This window comes from Lachnellula hyalina (assembly GCF_007821495.1).
Source record: "Lachnellula hyalina strain CBS 185.66 chromosome Unknown contig00057, whole genome shotgun sequence".
Lineage (NCBI taxonomy): Eukaryota > Fungi > Ascomycota > Leotiomycetes > Helotiales > Lachnaceae > Lachnellula > Lachnellula hyalina.
This window is the reverse complement of record NW_022157171.1, coordinates 71,415-90,289: the sequence shown is the minus strand read 5'-3', so window position 1 is coordinate 90,289 and position 18,875 is coordinate 71,415. Positions and strand designations below refer to the sequence as shown.

The 18,875-nt window shown below is 48.0% G+C and overlaps 7 protein-coding genes across 7 annotated transcripts; 2 read left to right on the top strand and 5 right to left on the bottom strand.

Annotated features, from left to right (window-relative positions):
* Positions 1–131: 131 nt before the first annotated feature.
* NUP53 (Nucleoporin) lies at positions 132–1,474 on the top strand (the record flags this gene model as incomplete). Its single annotated transcript, XM_031148805.1, has 2 exons — positions 132–223; positions 280–1,474. The coding sequence occupies 2 exons, from the start codon at positions 132–134 to the stop codon at positions 1,472–1,474; spliced, it is 1,287 nt and encodes a 428-aa protein (XP_031005809.1).
* On the bottom strand, positions 1,036–3,333 carry IVY1 (the record flags this gene model as incomplete). Its single annotated transcript, XM_031148804.1, has 3 exons — positions 1,036–1,250; positions 1,288–1,388; positions 1,976–3,333. The coding sequence occupies 3 exons, from the start codon at positions 3,331–3,333 to the stop codon at positions 1,036–1,038; spliced, it is 1,674 nt and encodes a 557-aa protein (XP_031005808.1).
* A 419-nt stretch (positions 3,334–3,752) lies between these two features.
* LHYA1_G003835 (Acyl-protein thioesterase) lies at positions 3,753–4,638 on the top strand (the record flags this gene model as incomplete). Its single annotated transcript, XM_031148803.1, has 4 exons — positions 3,753–3,906; positions 3,956–3,987; positions 4,039–4,074; positions 4,156–4,638. The coding sequence occupies 4 exons, from the start codon at positions 3,753–3,755 to the stop codon at positions 4,636–4,638; spliced, it is 705 nt and encodes a 234-aa protein (XP_031005807.1).
* An 811-nt stretch (positions 4,639–5,449) lies between these two features.
* het-6_13 (Heterokaryon incompatibility protein 6,OR allele) lies at positions 5,450–7,402 on the bottom strand (the record flags this gene model as incomplete). The annotated part of the gene is made up of 3 exons (XM_031148802.1): positions 5,450–6,332; positions 6,411–6,763; positions 6,857–7,402. 3 exons carry the CDS (start codon positions 7,400–7,402, stop codon positions 5,450–5,452), a joined length of 1,782 nt encoding a protein of 593 aa, XP_031005806.1.
* Positions 7,403–8,019: 617 nt separating this feature from the next.
* Positions 8,020–8,785, bottom strand: rpl-24 (60S ribosomal protein; the record flags this gene model as incomplete). The annotated part of the gene is made up of 3 exons (XM_031148801.1): positions 8,020–8,307; positions 8,411–8,554; positions 8,735–8,785. 3 exons carry the CDS (start codon positions 8,783–8,785, stop codon positions 8,020–8,022), a joined length of 483 nt encoding a protein of 160 aa, XP_031005805.1.
* A 6,616-nt stretch (positions 8,786–15,401) lies between these two features.
* Positions 15,402–16,166, bottom strand: egd1 (Nascent polypeptide-associated complex subunit beta; the record flags this gene model as incomplete). Its single annotated transcript, XM_031148800.1, has 4 exons — positions 15,402–15,646; positions 15,719–15,891; positions 15,997–16,081; positions 16,112–16,166. 4 exons carry the CDS (start codon positions 16,164–16,166, stop codon positions 15,402–15,404), a joined length of 558 nt encoding a protein of 185 aa, XP_031005804.1.
* A 648-nt stretch (positions 16,167–16,814) lies between these two features.
* YIL067C_1 (Uncharacterized protein) lies at positions 16,815–18,692 on the bottom strand (the record flags this gene model as incomplete). The annotated part of the gene is made up of 1 exon (XM_031148799.1): positions 16,815–18,692. The coding sequence occupies one exon, from the start codon at positions 18,690–18,692 to the stop codon at positions 16,815–16,817; it is 1,878 nt and encodes a 625-aa protein (XP_031005803.1).
* Positions 18,693–18,875: the final 183 nt, after the last annotated feature.

Genomic DNA, 18,875 nt, shown 5'->3' with positions numbered 1-18,875 from the left:
GCGAGCGGCTGTTGCCCCGTAAGGTCGCGTAGCCTCAAAGTTTTGGGCATGGGCGTGTTTTCGCTTTCCTGCATCTTAGAGACATCGAACTCCTTGCATTCCTCACCGCAAGCTACAACAAGATCGACAATATGCCACCCCTAATTCTGCACAATGTTCCAGACGAAGAGCTGTATGTCGGGGACGACGGCATACAGAGACCCTATGCGATGCTGTTTCCTGGGTAAGCTTCCTCTATCTTCAACAGAATATGAATTCCTTTACTCACGACGATTCTAGCAATGAGAGCAACCCAATATCACGGACAAGAAGATCAGCTGCGGAAACGGGATCATTTGGGAAATCAACAAGACGGTCGCGGTCACGGACTGGTACTCCAGCCGCAAAACGAGAGGATCCAACTTTGGCTGCAGCAGATGCGATCTTTGCTGGCTTTCTAGCCAGTAAAGCAGCTGAACCGGAAAATACTCAGCGGAAATCCTCTCTATCAGCTTCTGTATCCCAACCAAACCTATCTACATCTGTTGCCCTCGCGCCCACTGACGGCAACGCGCAAACACCAAAGCGATTCGTCCACAAAGAGCCTACAGAGGTAATACTGCGCGGCTTTAAATCCACCCACCAATACGCAGCAATCAGAGATTACGAAAGAATTGGAGGGAGGATATGCGAAGACTACCCCCGCGACCCTCCCCTCGAACAGCGCCGGTACAAATCCGACCTACGAGACCAGGCCGCCCTCAGAACCCAACCCATGACCGCAGAAGAAAAAGCAAAAGCTCTACGGTTCGCAGGAGGAGAGCATTGGATAAAGATAACCTTCGAATCAGCAGATGGCGCAGAAGCAGCAGTCGACGCCTCGCCGCAGAATATCTTGGGTCACCTAGTTTACGCCGAGCTCTATCGCGGAGTGCCCCCCACCGCAGACGAAGAAATATCCTCTACAGGCGCAAAACGCACACCACGCAGTCTAGGCGTCTCTTCAGGGCAAGATTCTATATTCGGTGCCAAAAGATCGTCTACGCTTCCTCGTTCCTATACAACACCAGCAATGGCCCAGATACCCCGCGGCGTCGCATCATCCATCTCGCCACCCGGCTCCAACACTTCATCGAACACCCTCGACACCGCGACCCTCTCGGCAGGAGGCACAACGACGTCTTCAGCAACACTAATCGGCACCCAAGCCCCTCCTCCAAATAACGAGTACTGCCAGCGGATTCCCACCGCCAAGAGAGCGAAGCTGCTTCCTGCAGAACAAGCTCTCCTACCGCAAAAGTCACTCACGCAACAGGTTCTGTCCCAGATCCCGTTTCTGAGTCTGCTGAGTGGCGATATGATTGGGAGTCAGGTGCCGAGGGATGAACAGGGCAAGTTTGATTGGAAGGCTGCCAGTATGTATTGGAAGTTCTTCTATTGGTTGGATTCGTGGACTGGGTTATTCGATCTTGTAGATGGGACAAAGGAAGATTGATGGGAAAGAGCAGTTGAGTGGGGGTAAAAGTAGAGGTGAGACATTGTATACCCGGCTTCGTGGTTTTTAATTTGAAAGCATGGCGTTTGTGGGGAAAATGGAATGGATGGGGAAGGGTGAAACTTGTGGATGGAGTATTTTGATGTGCATAGATGGAGTTTCAAAGCTAGATGTATGAGACTGGCAATGGAAAAGAAACCCTGACAGAACACAAAATGGGAGATATAAGATCATGTGAAACGAAAGCTGGGATATGTGAGACTTACATTTAGTTACCTCTTTTCACAAATCTACCATACCAATTATTTCACGCCGTTCGTAATTACTATAGACACCCAATTTTCAGTCTTCATCTCCAAAAAATATAGCATATTACGGAGTAAGCATTCATTCCCCAATGCCATGCTCTGAACCGTATAAACCAGGGGTATAAACATAATCTACCTGTCTACCATACAGTACAATACGCACTCACTCGTTCGCTCGCTCAATCAATCAGACGGGACACCATCATCATCATCCGTAACGCTCCACCTGCGTTCCCTGTCTTTCTTCTTTTCCCCACCACTTTCTCCACTCCCACTTCCATTTGTATCTCTACCCCTCTCTTCACCAGGAGGCGAGATCAACACCATCGTATTCGGACTCGTCGACATCTCTTCCTCTTCCGCGGAATCCTTATGCGGCTCTGCATCCGGTCTATCCAGTTCCAACGGATCGCGTTCCGTAACCGGTACTCTTTCCATAGGCGGTGGGGAGAATGGCCGCGCGCCTCGAGGACGGTTTAGTATGCCGGCCGTGGCGCTTGTGTCGCGTTCCGAGAAGAGAGAATTGACGTCTGTGTCCCTTACTGCGCCAGTGAGACTTTGATACGCCGTTCCCTCTACGAGAAGACTATCGCTCCGCGCATGTCCAGGCCTTCCACTCCCATCTGGCGAGTCAACCAGAATGCTCTTCTGCGGCAGTATCGAGAAGATCTTCGAATGAGTCCCAGCATGCACATCCAGATTATCAGCTTCGTTGGCAAAAAGATCCCTCCCACGTTCCAGCAAGTCATCCAGCCCGCCTCCACTCCATCCTTTCCGTGCGAGCGCCTCGAAAATATCCACCTCCGCCCTCACCAGCCCCGCAGCACCTTCCACAATCCCACTACTAATCTCCTGGCCCTCCCTCAGCAAATCCCCCGCATGCCCGCCATGCAGCGCAGTCAGGCCATCCAGCTGCCCTGTAAGTCGAACCAGATGCTCCCGAAACACACCCACATCCCTCTTCCGCTTCCCATGCAGTCTCAAGCCCTCTTTCTCCATCTTCCGGATCTCCTTACTCATGCTCTTCGCCTCCTTCACGTACCGCTCCTCTTCCTCCTCCATGCGCCGGCGCCAGCCGTCGAGCTCGGAGAGTAGGGGCACTTCAAAGGAGCGGTAGACGGTTTCGGATAGGATTTGCTGGTGGTTGGCTATTAGGTGGTGCACGCCTGATGCGGCTAGGAGCGAGTCGGCGGTGCAGGCGCCCGAGGACCCCGTGAAGGACGCCGACATGCTACCCCCTGGGGTATTGATAGATGGGCAACGTGCTTCTTTTAGACGGGCGCAGGCTTCTAGTGCGGAGCCGAAGTTTGAGGCGCTTGAAGAGAGGGTCGCCAGTGCCAGTCGGTAGGCTTTGGCGGATGTGAGGAGGTCGGTGTAAGCTGTTTGGGAGGCTTCGAGGTCGGATTTGGTGAGGATTGAATGGAGTGGTCGAGGGGGCGGAGGCGGTGGCAGGTTGAAGGATGAGGGGATTGGGTTTGCGGTTGAAGCGTATGAGTAGGTTGGTGAAGAGGGGATCGGGGGGAGTGCCGAGGGGGATGTTGGGGTTGCCATGGTGCTTTGCTGGTGTCGTGTGTCAAAGAAGTTATGCGCAAGGATTTAACGGCATAGAAGTAGATGTGAACGGGCCTGTATGAAGTAGAAAGTCCGGGAGAACAAGAAACATTTGCTTTCGAACAAGAGTTTGAGAAGTTGGTGGTGTAGTCTTATGACCGTCCTTTAGTCGGAGACTGGACTCGTTGTCAAGCTCCTTATCCCCCCAAGTAAACAACGCTAAGATAACGATTCTCACAGTATCAGCCGAGGAAGCTGAAACTACATCTCTCAATTGATTTTCTTCATTATTACCACTTCCACAAGCTACTGTTCTCCTAGACACCTCCGAGTCTCTTCAGACTGATCCGAATCGAATTCTACTACGGTCATCTACACCCATACTTGCTAATCTACACATACAGGCCCAATATCTCACAATGGCTGCTCGACAACCCCTCATTGTCCCCGCAGTCAAGAGGCATACAGCAACAGTCATCATGGCTCACGGCCTTGGTGATTCTGGAGCTGGATGGATATCTCTAGCGGAGAACTGGCGCCGTCGTCAAAAGTTTGATGAAGTGAAGTTTATCTGTACGTTGATTCTAATAGCAACCAAGACCTATAACTAACCATTGTTTAGTCCCAAACGCGCCTTCAATCCCCATCTCAGTCGTATGTTTCCCTACGCCCACCACAATCTATCAGTATTAACAAAATCTCCAGAACTTCGGCATGCAAATGCCAGGCTGGTACGACATTGTAAGACCTCGCCAAACCGCCGTCCGTTTTCTCAACTCTCTCCCTACATTACGACATCACCACTAACGCACCCCTCCCTAGACAACCTTTGATGATTTGCAAGAAGACCAGGACGAGAGCGGAATCTTAAAATCAAGAGATTACTTCCACTCGCTCATCAAAACCGAAATCGACGCCGGCATCCCCTCCAACCGAATCGTCATCGGCGGTTTCTCCCAAGGCGGCGCCATGTCCATATTCTCCGGCATAACCTCGCCCAACAAACTCGGCGGCATCTTCGGTCTCTCCTGCTACCTGCTTCTTCACTACAAACTACAATCCTTCCTCCCCAAAGACAACCCCAACAAAGACACGCCGATTTTCATGGGCCATGGCGATAGTGACCCTTTGGTGAAACCCGAGTGGGGACGTCGCTCCGTCGAGGCGTTGAAGAAGGAGGGCTGGGGTGTAGAGATGAAGACTTATAAGGGCTTGGAGCATTCGGCTTGTCCTGAGGAGGTGGATGATGTGGAGAAGTACTTGGATGCGAGGATTCCTGAAGTGGGGGATAAGCCGGGGCTGTGACTAGATGATGCACCGCGTGGTTCGGGGTACGATTATAGCGATATTGCACTCCTACTTGGGATTCTAACTATGGCAGTGCTTGTATGGCGTTGGGCTAAACAGAACAAGACGCAGAAGATGAGAAGTGCGAAGACGCAAAAGATTATGCGGAATGATTAGATTAGTCCATAAACCGTGCTTTTGGAGACCGAAGAACATGGTCAATTTGAACGTGTCCAGCCCTTTACATACTACAGTTAACGCCTGTACAAAAGCAAATTCTCCCAAATCATCACCATAACTGCAGAAGAAGAATTTGATTTCGAATTTGAAGACCTGGCAGTAGCGTCACGCAGGGAAGGAAGGTGCGAAACGGAGATACGCAGAGCCAGGAATGGTTCTTTTTTTCGGGTCAGACTAGCTGTCTCGCTGTATGCAATGCACTTCCTCCCTTCCTTTCTTTCCACTTCTTCGATCTCGATTTCATCCTCCCCCTCTTACATCACATCACAACAGCACCACGCACAACTACGCGATCTAGAATTTTCAATGGCAGATCCTGGTTTCGCTGCTTCGTAATCCAAGGGGTGCGGTGTCGTGGCAAGTTCATCGTCGAAGTTGTGTGTCTCTTGGGTTCGTTGGGGGTTGTGTTTGAATGCTGCTGTGAGAGCTTAATGGTTGCCATGTCTGCGTCTGATGCTGTTTTGTTCATGTCGGTCTTTTGGAACGAGTTCGCGTTGGTGCTGTTGTGTTTTACTCGTCTATCGTCGCTTTTGTATTTGGTGCTATGTCATTCGTTGCTATGTTGTGAATGTAACCGTGAATCCCAATTTCATCGTATCTCAAATATCTCGGTCTGAGAGAAGTCCCCGTTGAAATCTTTCAATCCCTCGCCTTGCATGATACCATAAACATAGCAGTCTCCAATAAATCGCCAGTGGCTGCCCTCGGGCCTTAATACATAGGGTACGTTGCCGCCGAAAAGTATGCAGATGATGTCTCCATCGTACATCCAAGGAGGTCCTTGACCGATGTATCCTTTCGCTGTAGTAAACAGTACATTATTGCCAGACAGGCGCGTCATGGAATTTTTAAATCTAGTGGCGCTTCCTGTTTGATCGGACGCATGAAGCTCTTCGCCCCATAGTTCTATCCTGTTGGATGGCGTCCTCCTTCTCATTTTTGCTTCTTCAAATAGTTCCTTTCGGTATGCCCAAATATCCGCCAGGTAGCTGGCAGTGTTGGCAGCATACTCGGAGGTAACTGTTCGGCCTCCCATTAGGGTCACATAGAGGGCCCAGAGGCGATCTTTTCCTTGAGAATAAGCAATCGCTTCATGGGCGATATTATTCCACATGGTTTCAAACATTTCTGAATCTTGTATGCTTTGAAGACCTTGTCTCCTGTCGCTTGCCAAGGAGTCAAAGCATATGCCGCGAAGAATCAAAGCATCCTCATCCAAGGATGGGAGGAGGAATGGAGGAACGTTGCTGGAAGTTTTGTGAGAGACTTTTGGAAAAGTAACCAACGGAGTTTCAAGGTCAGGACGGGCAACCCATGACGGAAAGTTAACAGTCTCATCCGTCAAAGTCTGGCCGGGATCAGGGCAAATGCTCGCCAAAGACAATATGTCAAGATCCGGGTGAGTTTCAATCATATAGTGGATTATATCACGATAAACCTGAATCGTGGACTTGGAATAATCTGGGAGCAGCCTATAGGAAATGACTTGATATCAAAATCTCCTACTAGACATGAAGTACTCTCTGGGTAGACAACCGATGTGAACTCACCTCGTATCTTTTGATTCAATAGCTTCAGCTGCCAATCCGAGAATGGAAAATACCTTATCTTTAGGATCAGTCGCATTTTGATAGTTCATACTAAACAATAAACTTTTGATCGAATCCTCTGTATGGTTTGTCATCCCGACAATGAGCGGTTGGAACATCCCTCGCGTACTTTCTTCTGGCAAGACGAGCTGGTAAGATTTGGTGATCAACCAATAGCATGCTTTCACTATGCTATTCCATACCATCTCATATTCGCCACAGAAAGCCAAAGTTGAGCGAGAGAGCCGGATTTCTTGAACGATCCACGCCCTGGTGAAATAAGACCGACTAAAAAGAAGAACAAGACTGGACCACTGCAGGTTCTCAAAGTCAATAGTGCTTTTACAATGAATAAAGATCGGCTGCGGGAGCCTACAAAGAAATATGAATGTTCAGAGAATGCTTACATTGAGAGAGTCAAAGGTAGGCAATCCCCACATCGCATTTTGTTCGGCTGACACAGTCTCAGGCTTGATGTCAACATTATGAGCAATCTCTTTGTCAAAAAGAGCATTTATCTTCTCGATCAAATTCATAGCAAATGGTACCTCGAGGCCGCTAGGGCCAAGCCATACCAAAACTCGACTAGCACCTTGATAAATCTTCCGCATTAACTGCACTTGCTGCGATCGCTCAGAGATATCTCTTTGGTTGACACACACGGCGTCTGCCCATAAAACTCGGACTGCGGTAGGGAGACGCATTCGTTGCAGGGCGCTGAACAAACTGAGAGTGATATCAAGCCGCTGCCCATCGATAAGTAGCTGGTGCGAGAATATCGGGTCGCCCCAAGCGTAAGATATAGCTTCGAACTCAGGCAACTCGTCATCATCCAGGCTAATGATCTTCAAGTGACAGCGAAGGCAGTCGTCGATATTCGCAGCCTCGTCGAGAAATATGAGGCGGATCGAGTTCGTGTCTGGGAACAAGGAGTATTGGTAGGCGGTGGCCATATTTTGATTTGAACACCAAATTCGTCGTAGAAGATTTGTATGAGATCCGGACACTGCAATTCCTTCGTTGCGATGTGGATAGATTTTTGAGATGCGTTGCTGAGCTGGAGGTTGAGGCGTGCGGCACGTGGTCCTTTGCAGCCTGACACTCGTCGGCGGTTAACAGCCTTGCGGCTAAGAAAAGATTGCTACGTACGGAATGTAACCACTTGGAACATCTGGATTTTGTAGGGCATCTAATGACTTGCGGATTAGTGCCTGTAACTATTGAGTCCCATAGATTGATTCCAGGAGCATCCATGGGCGAATTAACAGAGTGCAAAGATCAATGGGTAACTAGCCCACCTCGAGCTACTTATGCTCTTTGTCAATTCATGCAATCTAAAATCACAACATCGTGTGCTCTTCCAAGCATAGAATGATATGCGCTTTCCAAAGGATCATGATTGTACCGTTCTTGTATTGATCATCTACCATTCAAGACCCCGCAAAGCCCATAAGCATAAGCACAAGCACCCATCCATGCCTTTATTTGCGTTCGCGAACCCATCGATCGAATCAATTCCGAGCAGCACACCCAAACCAAAGAATCCCAAAGCAAACCCCTCAGGGCAGTCTTAACGGCTCGTAGCCTGGACCTTCTTCGGCGCACCCTTGGCACCCTGCTTGCTGGTAACCCTCGCAGTCTGACCCTTCGCGGCACCCGCAGCGCTCTTCGCCTTCTCGGCCTTCTTAACGCTCTGGGCTGCGGCCCGCTTCTCCTTGCCCTCCTTGATCGCTGCTTGACGTGCCGCGGAGCGGGCTTCGGGGCGCATGCTACGGCGTTCCTTGATCACATCGAGTGAGGCGCCGACGATGGCTCGTTGGGACTTGACGGTGCGGCGGGAGCGCTTCTTTGCTACTTCCTGTTGTGCGGTGACGTTTTGTTAGTTTATTGTGTCTTTGACCTTGGTTTTTACTGTCTCTTTGAATAAAAGGGTGAGGGATGGGATGTGTAGGGATTCGTACCTCGGAGATACCCTTCTTGTGCTGTCTTCGGAATAGAACAGTCCATGCGATACGGCGGGGGTTCTTGCGTTGCAGGAAGAGGGATTCGGTCTTTCCATTTTGGAATCGGAAGATCTTGCTGTCTCCACGGACGTAGAGCTTGCCCTGTTTTCTCATCATCAGCACCCATTCACAAAAACTTCTGATTCGTCCATTTTCCTCCAGTGGCCTCTCTTCATCCATCAAAATTGATACGATTCTTTGTTTCCCGCAATTGTCGCCACCATCCATTCAATCCATCTTGACGTCGCGAACTCTCGTGGTATAGGAGGAGGGTAGAATTACCTTGCCAGGGTAGATCTTCTCGCCGGAGAAGGTATCGTCGTAGGTACGCATGATTGCTGGTACTGCCGACGCTGGTTGTTGGTGTTTTGTCGAGTTGGATGTCGTTGAATGGCTTCCTTTGGAAAAGTCCCAAATTGAGTGTGCGGCCTAAAAGTCTCGCTTAGCGTAGCGCTAATGCTTTGATGCATGCCTTGCAGCAACGACGACCGACGCGACGACACTTCAACTTCAACCTCACAGAAACTTTGGGATACAGCATATTATTATTGTTTTTGGGAACCTATTACTCTTCCAGTTGCAGGACTATACAAGTACAATGTGCCCCTCTACATGTGTTCCGGAGTGTAGTATCCATCCTGGTATCCATCATACTGAGCTATTCATGTTTCCCTCCCGCCTTACGGTTCAATCACGTGATATACTTCCTCCCGTTGACTCTACCTTATGAGAAGCTGTCGAGGGCAAACGTCGTCCTTCAATTCTGTTCCTGTTTCCACTTGCGCACCATCTCGTCAGCTGCCTCGCGGGTGATGCCAAGACATAATAGAAGTGCTTCCATTCTTGCTCTCTCCTCCCGAATCATTCCTTCTTGCGTGGCCCTTATGCCTTTGTTCAGATCCTCCAGATACCTGGCATGGGATTCACTTGCCATGAATCTGGCCAGCTGTTTTTCATTCCATGTTGCCAGATTGGTGGCCAGCGACTGCAGCTCTCCGTTGCTCTGGGTGAGTTCGGCGTTCTGGGTTTGGATGTTGGCGTGTTTATCTGAAAGCTCCTTGTTGGTGTCCTCCAAGTTGGCAAAGGCAACTGAAATTCTCCCCATGTTGCGGTGGTCGATGCGTCTGCATCGCTTTGCGTTAAGCATTTTGATCTTGAATCCGTAAAACTGCTTCTCTTCGGAGACCTGCATCTTGAGTCCCTTGTTGGTCTCCTTCATCATGGCAAGTTCAAGTTTCAAGGCTTCGTTGTCCTCGGTCAACTTCTGGATGAATTGATGGTTATCGTTGACGTTTTCCAGAAGGAATTCCTTTTCCTGAACCAGCTTGGCAATCTTCTTTTGCTCTTCGTTGAGTTGAGCACTCAAGTCTGCTGTGGTATTGAAGAGGCCGTCAATGAGGCCAGTGCGGATCTTGTTGTTTTCGACAATGTTGGTGATGACTGTATGGCAGTTTCCCAGGTCCATGAATTGTTCTTCGACCTCGTATTTCTGTTGTCCAACCAACTCCAGTGCTTGGGATACGTGACATGAAGTCACTTTTCCGTAATCCTCCATGCCTGAAGAAACTTTGGCTTCAGTATATTCGGCCGTGAGAGGAATGAAAGCCATTGTTGTTTGGTGTAGTGTGTTCAGGTGACGTGGGTGGGGGTGAGGGTGAGGGTGAGGGTGAGGGTGAGGGTGAGGGGGTTTCGGTGTGTATGTGTAAGTGTGAGTGTGTAAGTGTGAGTGTGTGAGTGTGAGTGTGTAAGAGAGATGTGATATGAGTTCCAAAATTTGAGCACTTGTTGAAGTTCAAAGTTCAGTAAATCTGTTCGGTGGGAAGAAGGGAGAAAGAGTAATATCTTGGAGGATCCTTCAATTCTTATAGTAATATGTATCTCAGTCCATTTTGCAATTGGAATTCGCGCTCAATTAGTTCTCAGGTACAATAAACCCAAGAAGTCGCTCCAGTGAGCAAGTATTCCAATAATAGTGTATCTTCACATTTCAGTCCAATACCTAATACGCCTTCCCTATTCTGTTAAGTTGCACTTATGACGCAATGTATCTTCATATCTCAGTGGCCTCAAGCTACTAGACTAGTGTACCACATCTCAAAGTTCAATGTCAGTCTGATTTATGCTGCGACTATCACTAGTGCGGTGACTCACAAGCTCATTGATTTTAGTATTCGCCCACGATGGATTCCAGCTACGGTCACGGGTGTTTCTCCTTTCAAGAAGGTCACCATCTCACACTGAGAAAGGTTTGATTACGGGTTTTTGAGTTTTCATGAAATGCCACATGCTGCAGTCTTGATAGTAGTTCAATTTATTTTGAGTAAGCAACAGTGTAATTTCCCCTCCTTTTTTTGTTGTTATTGGTCCGAACAGTGCAATAAGCAAGCAATACAAAATTTCATCCACCTTATACTCTATTATGCCATACAGTTCCGTCTTCCTCACATTCTATCATGCTATACAGTCCCACCTTCCTCATATCCTATGCTCATGCGTGAAATCCTGCCTTCCCATCCCTCCCACCGACGCTTCCTCTCTCCCAACCCTTCAACCTATTCCCCTGCAATTGCCGTAGCACGAGTTAGTAGCGGATATCAATCACCAGGATTGTAATACAGGGCGAAGTTCGGGTTGGTGATCTCTGGAGGCGAAGAAAACATTGATACTGCGGGAACAATTCGTTTGTAGACCCACGTCGCCCTGCCAAACACCTCTCCTGTAAGTTCTTGGCCACTCCAGTTGGAAGGGCTGAATTTTCCCATGTCTAATCGACCCGCCCATTGTGCATCGAGATCGTCTTCCCACTTCTGCATTGTTTGCTGCATCCTTTCCTCGATGCCGTCGTTGCAGCCTGCGTCTTCGGGATTCGATTCGCTGGCTCCGTTGGCTCCGTTGGCTCTGGAGTTTGTAGACACGGTCTCCCATCCCTCATCATTATCAGGCACCGTGACGGTGGTTTCACGACAAGGAGAGACGTGAGCACTGAAAGTCTCCTCTGGATGGCCGACGATTGGCAAAGTTGTTGCTGTGATAACGGGAGACAAGGCGTTCTCGATGTTGACCGTTGGTTGCGGACTGGGCATGGTGAAGACCATGGCGGTGGGGCTCAAGGGGACAACCGGTCTGGCAGCTTCCTGGACCTTGAAACCAGGCAGGCGTTGCCCATTTGGATGGTAGCGATGCGGAGTAGTATCAATTACTGGTAAAAGTTGATCACTTGTTGACATGAAGCGGTAGATAGGCCTGCCTTCTTTCGTGTGGCCCTGGAACTCGAGACGTGTCGTACAGTACGTGGGTTGGAGGATCCTTCTTTGGCTAGGGTCAGCATGGTACTCCTTTGTCTGTTCCGGTAGAACAATCTCTTCCTTTTGGTCGGAAGATTTGGGGGTGCGGTCGTTGCGGTTGCGTGGGCCTGATGGGGAATTGGTGAGGTGGTTTCCTGAAGACATCTTGAGTAGTGAGTTCTTGTAAGACGTTTGAGGGTTTCTGAATAAAGTAAGCTCTGAAGTGTTGTTGAATTATATCAAAAGTTGAAGTTATACTTGCTTTTGAAAGTATGTAAGAAAGGTGCAAGAAGAAAAGGAAAATTGAAATTGTGATCAATGAGCATTCTTCATAAACACTGCTCATAGTCCAGTCCAATTTGCAATTTTTCTCTAGTCTGGTTGTCAATAGAGCTATCCTAACTAATAATTACAGTGTGTGTGTGAACTGGACTGACTATGGAAGCTAAAGGCTGGTGCATTTCTATGCCTATTTTTGTATATTTGTAGTTATAACGTCTCACTAGACCTGTATGATTATATTTGTTTGTATATTTCTACTATCCTAATGTCTTGCAATAACACATCTTTATATTTCTCCTTCGAGGAGAGCGTCGTCGTCGTTGTCTTGCGATAATATATCTTCATATTCTCCTCAGCTACAACTGTCTAGAGGGTGCGGCGTGAAGGCTATTTTCAAAGGAAACCTTAGGTTCCATACCTTTTGTTGGAACTTAGTCCTGGTTGTACAGCGTATGAAATGGGAAAGGTCGAGTTAGGTAGAGCAATTTATCTAACCCAACCAAAATTAAAAAAACAGGCTACCCAACCTAACCCAAGCCTACTTAGTTATAATTGGGTCGAGCTAATTAAGCTTGGATTTTGACCATTTTGTAGATACTCTGTGGTTGGTTAAACACTGACTCGGTGAACACTTTTGGGGCCCAAATTGCATGCAAACGCTAAAATTAAATCTGAATTCGACGTTTTTGCTTTCGTTCTGCCACGTAGTCATATCTCAAAATAGGTATCTTGACCATGAATTTATGTTTCATGATCATACCAGCGCTAGGGAAGATACCACGCTTTTTAATAAACAATTATTACTCTTTTGCAACAATAGGGCCGTCTATGCTATATTCGTATGTGGAAGTGAGGTGCAATTATGTACCCTCGATTTCCCCTTAAATACTGTTTTCCTTATACAGTGACGTTCTATCAGTTCCAATTGCGTCTATGTTTACAATATGTCCACTTATTCTATAAGAGAGAGAAAACCATATATAAATGTCCTAACAAAAGGCTTGTAAAACTAGTGAACCTGCGATTTGCAGCAAGAATGAGGAGTGCCCACCCGAAATCTCTCGAAGGGGATATAGTGACTTTATAAAGGCCCAGGGACGAGTGCTCTTCTACTAGGTGCTCTTTCCCGCCGTCGCGAGAAACTTTAAATGGTGAGAAAAGTCTAGCGTGCATCAGAAGTCCTAGCTGGGCATTAAGTGCAGTTTGAAGTATGGTTCCTAACGACAGATGGCGGCCCAGAGTATCATTATGCGAAAGTTCCAAGGAATCCACTTTTTGAAATTCTTTGACGTGGGATCTTGGGTTTTGAGGCTCTATGCTAACGGTGAGTGATACTAACCCGTATAGGTAGTTTAGGTTACTCTTTTAGGCCGTAGTATCAAATATAAAAATCACGAAGTGCAACAGAATGCTGTATGTGTCTTAGGGATCTGAAGGTTGGAAGCTGGTGGAAGCGTAAATTTGCCGGCGTGTCAGCAAGCGTGTTACGCCATCACGACTGGTGACTGGCGCGGCTTCGTGTTCGTCGCTGTGTCCGCTCCGCAACGATGAGCTGATGGAAGGAACGAAGAGGTAGATCATTTGGTACCTTAGGTAGGCCTGGCATGGGATCGAGGATATATACGATTTCGACGGACATCCCACTTAGAAACGATATTAGAATTAATCACGTCCAATGTTCCCATCTCAGAAGTTCCTCGCTGTTGAACCTTAAGTTCTTGCGATATTCATCCGTGAACACCCGACCCCCCTTTTTCAATATCTAACACTTCCCGCAGAATTCATAGCGATGGCTTTGTGGCAGCTTCAGAATAACATGAACCTTTACTTATTTTAATGGGCTTCTTTTCCATGTGGTTCATCTTGAACAAGGCTTTGAATTCGCTGCATCGCTGTGTCGTGACTTCCCTCTATTAATATGCATGAACAACTTCAAGCGCCGCGCCGCCGCACAACTTCAGCTCCGAGATTCACAGCACCAGCGCCCATCATGATTCTGAAATCAGTCAGTTCGGCTTTGGTGATTTTTGGCAGCTATGATTATGCGAAATTGGAGTTCGAGTTCTTCTGCCAGAATCCCCATCACATCCACCATCCCATCCAAATCCCGCTCATACTCCACAAACAGTTCCTACTCCCATCCGGATCGAACATCCCTCACAAAACTCTCCCCTACATCCGCAAACTTGGCTTGAATCGAATCTTCTAGTTGCAGTGTAGAATGAACGGTTCTCTCGGTGCATTTGGTGGCCTGTTGGATCGCCGAACGAGCGCACCTGGCTGACTTGAACAGAACGAGCGCTCCTTTCTACTCTTATGCCAATACCCACGCGACTTTTTCTAGACACCCTCGAACTATGTCCAATCTATCTCCCTCGCTGTCAATACCAGTTCTCTTTCTATGACTTCTCGTTCATTTCCGTAGATGTCGATCGAATGCCCGTTGCCAGTCGCCAGCCCTTAAAAGTCCGACTACCAGATACCAATACCCTGCTCCCCATACGCCGCTTGAAAAATGCATGCTGCCAGACCCATAGCTATTCGTCGAAATGAAGAGATTGCAAGGGCCCAAGGGGGAAAACCGCATAAAATGGGCCTTTCGACACTATCGTAATAAAATTCGCAATAGGAAAAGCTAGAGGGTACGTACGATGAATTTCTAGTGGCGGTTTCATACAAGACATCCATGAATGTAAATTGTTGTTGTGATGCTATAGGTGGGTGGGATTGGAACGAGATACGGTGCAGTGCAGTAGTGTATATGGGTTTGAGGGATGAGAAGGCATCGCGAAATACACCTACAGCTGTTACATTTTGGTGGATGTATAGGAGCAGGAAGACCTTTGGAACTGTTCCCCTTTAGTCAGCAGAAGATGTCTGAGACAAACTGTGCACCGGTGAGACTCTGAAGATCAATTTCTCGATGGAAACAGTGGGCAAAGACACAAGCTCAAATATAACCTGAAACACACAAGCAAAATTCGAGAAAAACATAATCATGCTGAAAATAGATGAGCATGTAAAGCCGGCCTAGGTACTTCTTGAATCCCCAGCGAATCACGTGCACGTGACTGAGACGATCTTGAGCATGTGACAATTGGTCGATTCAGGAAAAGTGAAAAAGTGAAGAACTAGGTACGGAGTAGAAGATCGTTTACCTATCTGAATCTGTCTAGATCCAAGACCCCGAACCATTCATATATCACCCAATACGCCTCCACGAATGCACAAGCAAGTAATGGGAGGACTGAAAGGCGCTGTATGATTTTGTACAAGCAAGCAACCCTAGACTACCGAAAAACTGGCCGTATTCATGTAGGCCAATCAAATGAAAAGGAACTTCCTTCCCTTCCATCCCAGAACAGATTTTAAAATCAAGCTTTTTATTCAACCTTGTCCTCGAAGTTCTCCCCCGCAACTAGATCTGGGATGTCGTCGTCATCATCGTCTCCTTCCTTCTTGTCGCCTGCCTCCTTCTGCATGGACTGGTAGCTCTCGGCCAGCTTGCGGAGCGAGGCCAGGGAGTCTGGGCCTAGCTGGTTGAGGATGCCTGGGACGAGTTCCGTGAGCTCTTTGTCTTCGCCGTTGCCGTAGATGGCGAAGGTGTTGGATGGGACTGCGGCGTGGACTGTAGGTTGTAAGGATCAGCTGCTGTGTGCCTGCGGATGTATGTTTTTGGGTGGGAGGGAGATGAATGTACCTTTGGGAGCAGCAAAGTGGATGACGTTGCCGTCCTGCTTGAACATGTTGACTTCTTCGATGGCTTGGATGGGTTGCACATTAAGTTTCTTCAGGGATGTCTGTAGCTTCTTGTCGTCCATTCCTGCGCTCTTGTGCACCTTCTTGACCTTTCTTCGCGGTGTGCCCTTTCCACTATTCACAATCTGTCAGCATCCTGCAATCAACTCCCCGTGTCCTCCACCGATATATCGCTGTGGTATTCGCATTCGAGATCGGCAAGAGAGAATTGTAACGTACCCTAGAGTGAGAATGTTAGCTGTAGCCCTACTCGACCGCTGATTGGTAAATCCAAGTCCATCCCAGCCACGGAGCTCCCAAAGAGCTTGAAAGCCGTGGAAATGAATCTACTCACCAAGTTGACCACCTGGCCTTGACGCCTGCATCTTCTTAAGCTTCTCGAGATCCATGATTGCGGTTGGAGACCTTTGTAGGAGGAGGTATTGTGCGAGTGAGGAGACGGTTCTGCGGCACCAGCTATCAGCAATTAATCCTCGGCGCAGCTTTCGCAAGTATGTAGGAGAGCTCCAATGGGGATTGATGTACATACGGGTGTGATTGTAGTGTTGAGAGGCTCCTGTTGCGGTGGACGTCGTGTGGCCCGTCAAGGTCGAATTCTGTGTGTGCAGTTTGACGCCAAGACCTTTGCAAATTTAAGCGATAAAATGTGGGGAAGTTTTCAACTTAAATTTATCTCAACCATTGCTCACCGCAAGTTCGATTGGAAATACAAGAGAAATTATACGCAAATTGTGGGTAAAATGTTCATATACTCATTTTAGAATCGTAGATGGATCGAATAATATTCAAGAACTCCTTTGACATGGATTAGTATGGAATTTCAGGGCTAGGCTGGCATCTCCCGGAGCTTGTCTTGCTCCATCCGGAAATTCTATGCCGCCTATTCAATGAGCGGCGGCCTCAACTGCCACATAGTAAATCTATATATAACAGCTTCCGTAGAAGCACATAAAAGACTTCAAAATCTCACTCTGACTCCGCCCGACACTTGAAAAGGTAGTGTCGCTTCTATCCACCGCGAAGGGGTGAAGCGTCGGTCATCTTGATTCTTTTTTGGGCGCCATCTGCGTCCAAGTCCCATTCGCATTCCAAATCCCAGCATTAGTATAATCCAAGCCATTATCTTCCTTCAAATAACCAAATCTAAAATACTCAAGCATCCCAAGCGCCGTCCTTTCCCATGTGAAAGTATCACCTGTACTCGTGCTCTCACCGAAATAGCTTCTGTGCCGCTCGACGTCGTTAACGAGAACGCTGATCCCATCGTATGGATTAGGTATTGGCGGCGAAGCCAAGTCAAATGTGATGTTGGACGTTGGTGCATCCAGTGAAATCAGAGGAGCCGTTATATTGGGCAGGAGTGAACCGAAGGCCCCATCACCTCGGAGTGCACCAGCCGTTTGGAGAACAGGGTCGAATCCCCAGCGGGCAATTCCATTAATGAATAGTCCAACAAGCAGTCCTTGGTAGAGCAATGAGGGACGAGTCTGCATACTCGTGCCCGGCAGTAAGAGCAGAGCTAAAATATAATGATGAATGCGTAAGTTTAGGCCTGGAAGCGCTAAACTAACCAGAATAGCAGCGATAAATATCCCATAGAGGGCCAGATATCGAGGCAGACGCCCTTCGAGACGGAAGTAGTAGATCTGTTGAGCTATAATGAGCACAATGATGAGGATAATGATTGCTAATGCGAGTTTGGCTCCAGGTTGCTGTTCTAGATCATGTGACGTGAGACGTGAGATAGGTATCCATTCAAATGTGTAGTTTGAGAGCGCTCCAAACCAGCAGCCTCCTAGCCATAGAATCGTTTTCTCGACAGGTGCTGTCAAGTCTAAAAGAGTACGCTTGACGCAAATCATGTAAATGACTACGGCGCAGAATGCAGCCGGTAGGAATCTCCCAACGAAATTCGAAAACAGATCGGCAAGTACAGACTGTGAGTGATATGATATTCCGGATGGATCCGAGACGAGACTGACGTGGGCGAAGATGATGATGAACAGAGTGGCAAAGTGAATCATTGGTAAAGCTGTGAAAACGGATATAACGGTGGTGAAGACAATGGAGACAGCTAGGATAATCCATCGCAAGTCCTTTACTCTGCATGAAACCTTGTCTGTTGAGAACGTGAAGGATACTGGGAAATACGAATCGAATCCAACACTAGATATCCCATTCTGCGTTGTGCTGAGAAAGCCATCATGCTTTCCAATTTTAGAGACAACTCCACAACCACCGTCGAAGTCACCGACAACGCCAGCATGGATTGCAGCACCACAAATGAACGAGTCTCCGCGGTAGACTGGGCCTCCTACTACTAGGGCCCGATAATTAATCTCTTGGTCTCCTATGGTACGAGGATTCAAAAGTTGAACGCCCGCACAATTTGCAGGGCACCGGAAAGCAAAGGAACTGCCATTGAACGGCTGGCATTCATTTCCATCAAGTCCGCACCCATTCTTGGCATGCCAAAAAGTATCTGTACAATGAAGGTATTGGATGGTCTCGTTAGATCCTTGTATCTTTCCGGTAGAGGTACTGATAGTGAGGAGTGATCCAAAAACCCCTAGCCAGCAAATGCATAATGATAGCAATAGAGCCGTTTTGCTCCGCTGAGACGGAAAGGTCTGATCGAGCCATTGGACAGGGTATTGCTGGATCCTCGGCATCCACGGACTGACAACCTGTATTTGTGGTTTCTGTGGTCCTTGGATCCAACGAATAACATTTTGCCAAATAAACCTTTTAGTACGAATTGAAGCATTGTGCTGCTGAGCTGATCCCGAATTCGTCTCGTCAATCTCGAACCCTTCTAGATTCAGGGGTTGGGCTTCTTCATCCACGACACCACGTGAGGTAGTGTCATCTTCTCTTGGCCCATAGTCTCGGGCTTCAGCATCGTGGCCTTTCATAAGGGCAAAGGTCCTGCTGCGACCGGATCAAGGCAGAGCTATCGATATCGGCGTTGGCTCAGATGTTGACTGCATCGTGACCATTTACTTCTGCTTGAAAGATGGTATATAATGTAGACAAGCTAAAGGATTTAGCTGCCAAAGATGTGTTCTCTCAGAGACATATTAATCGTACATGGGGCA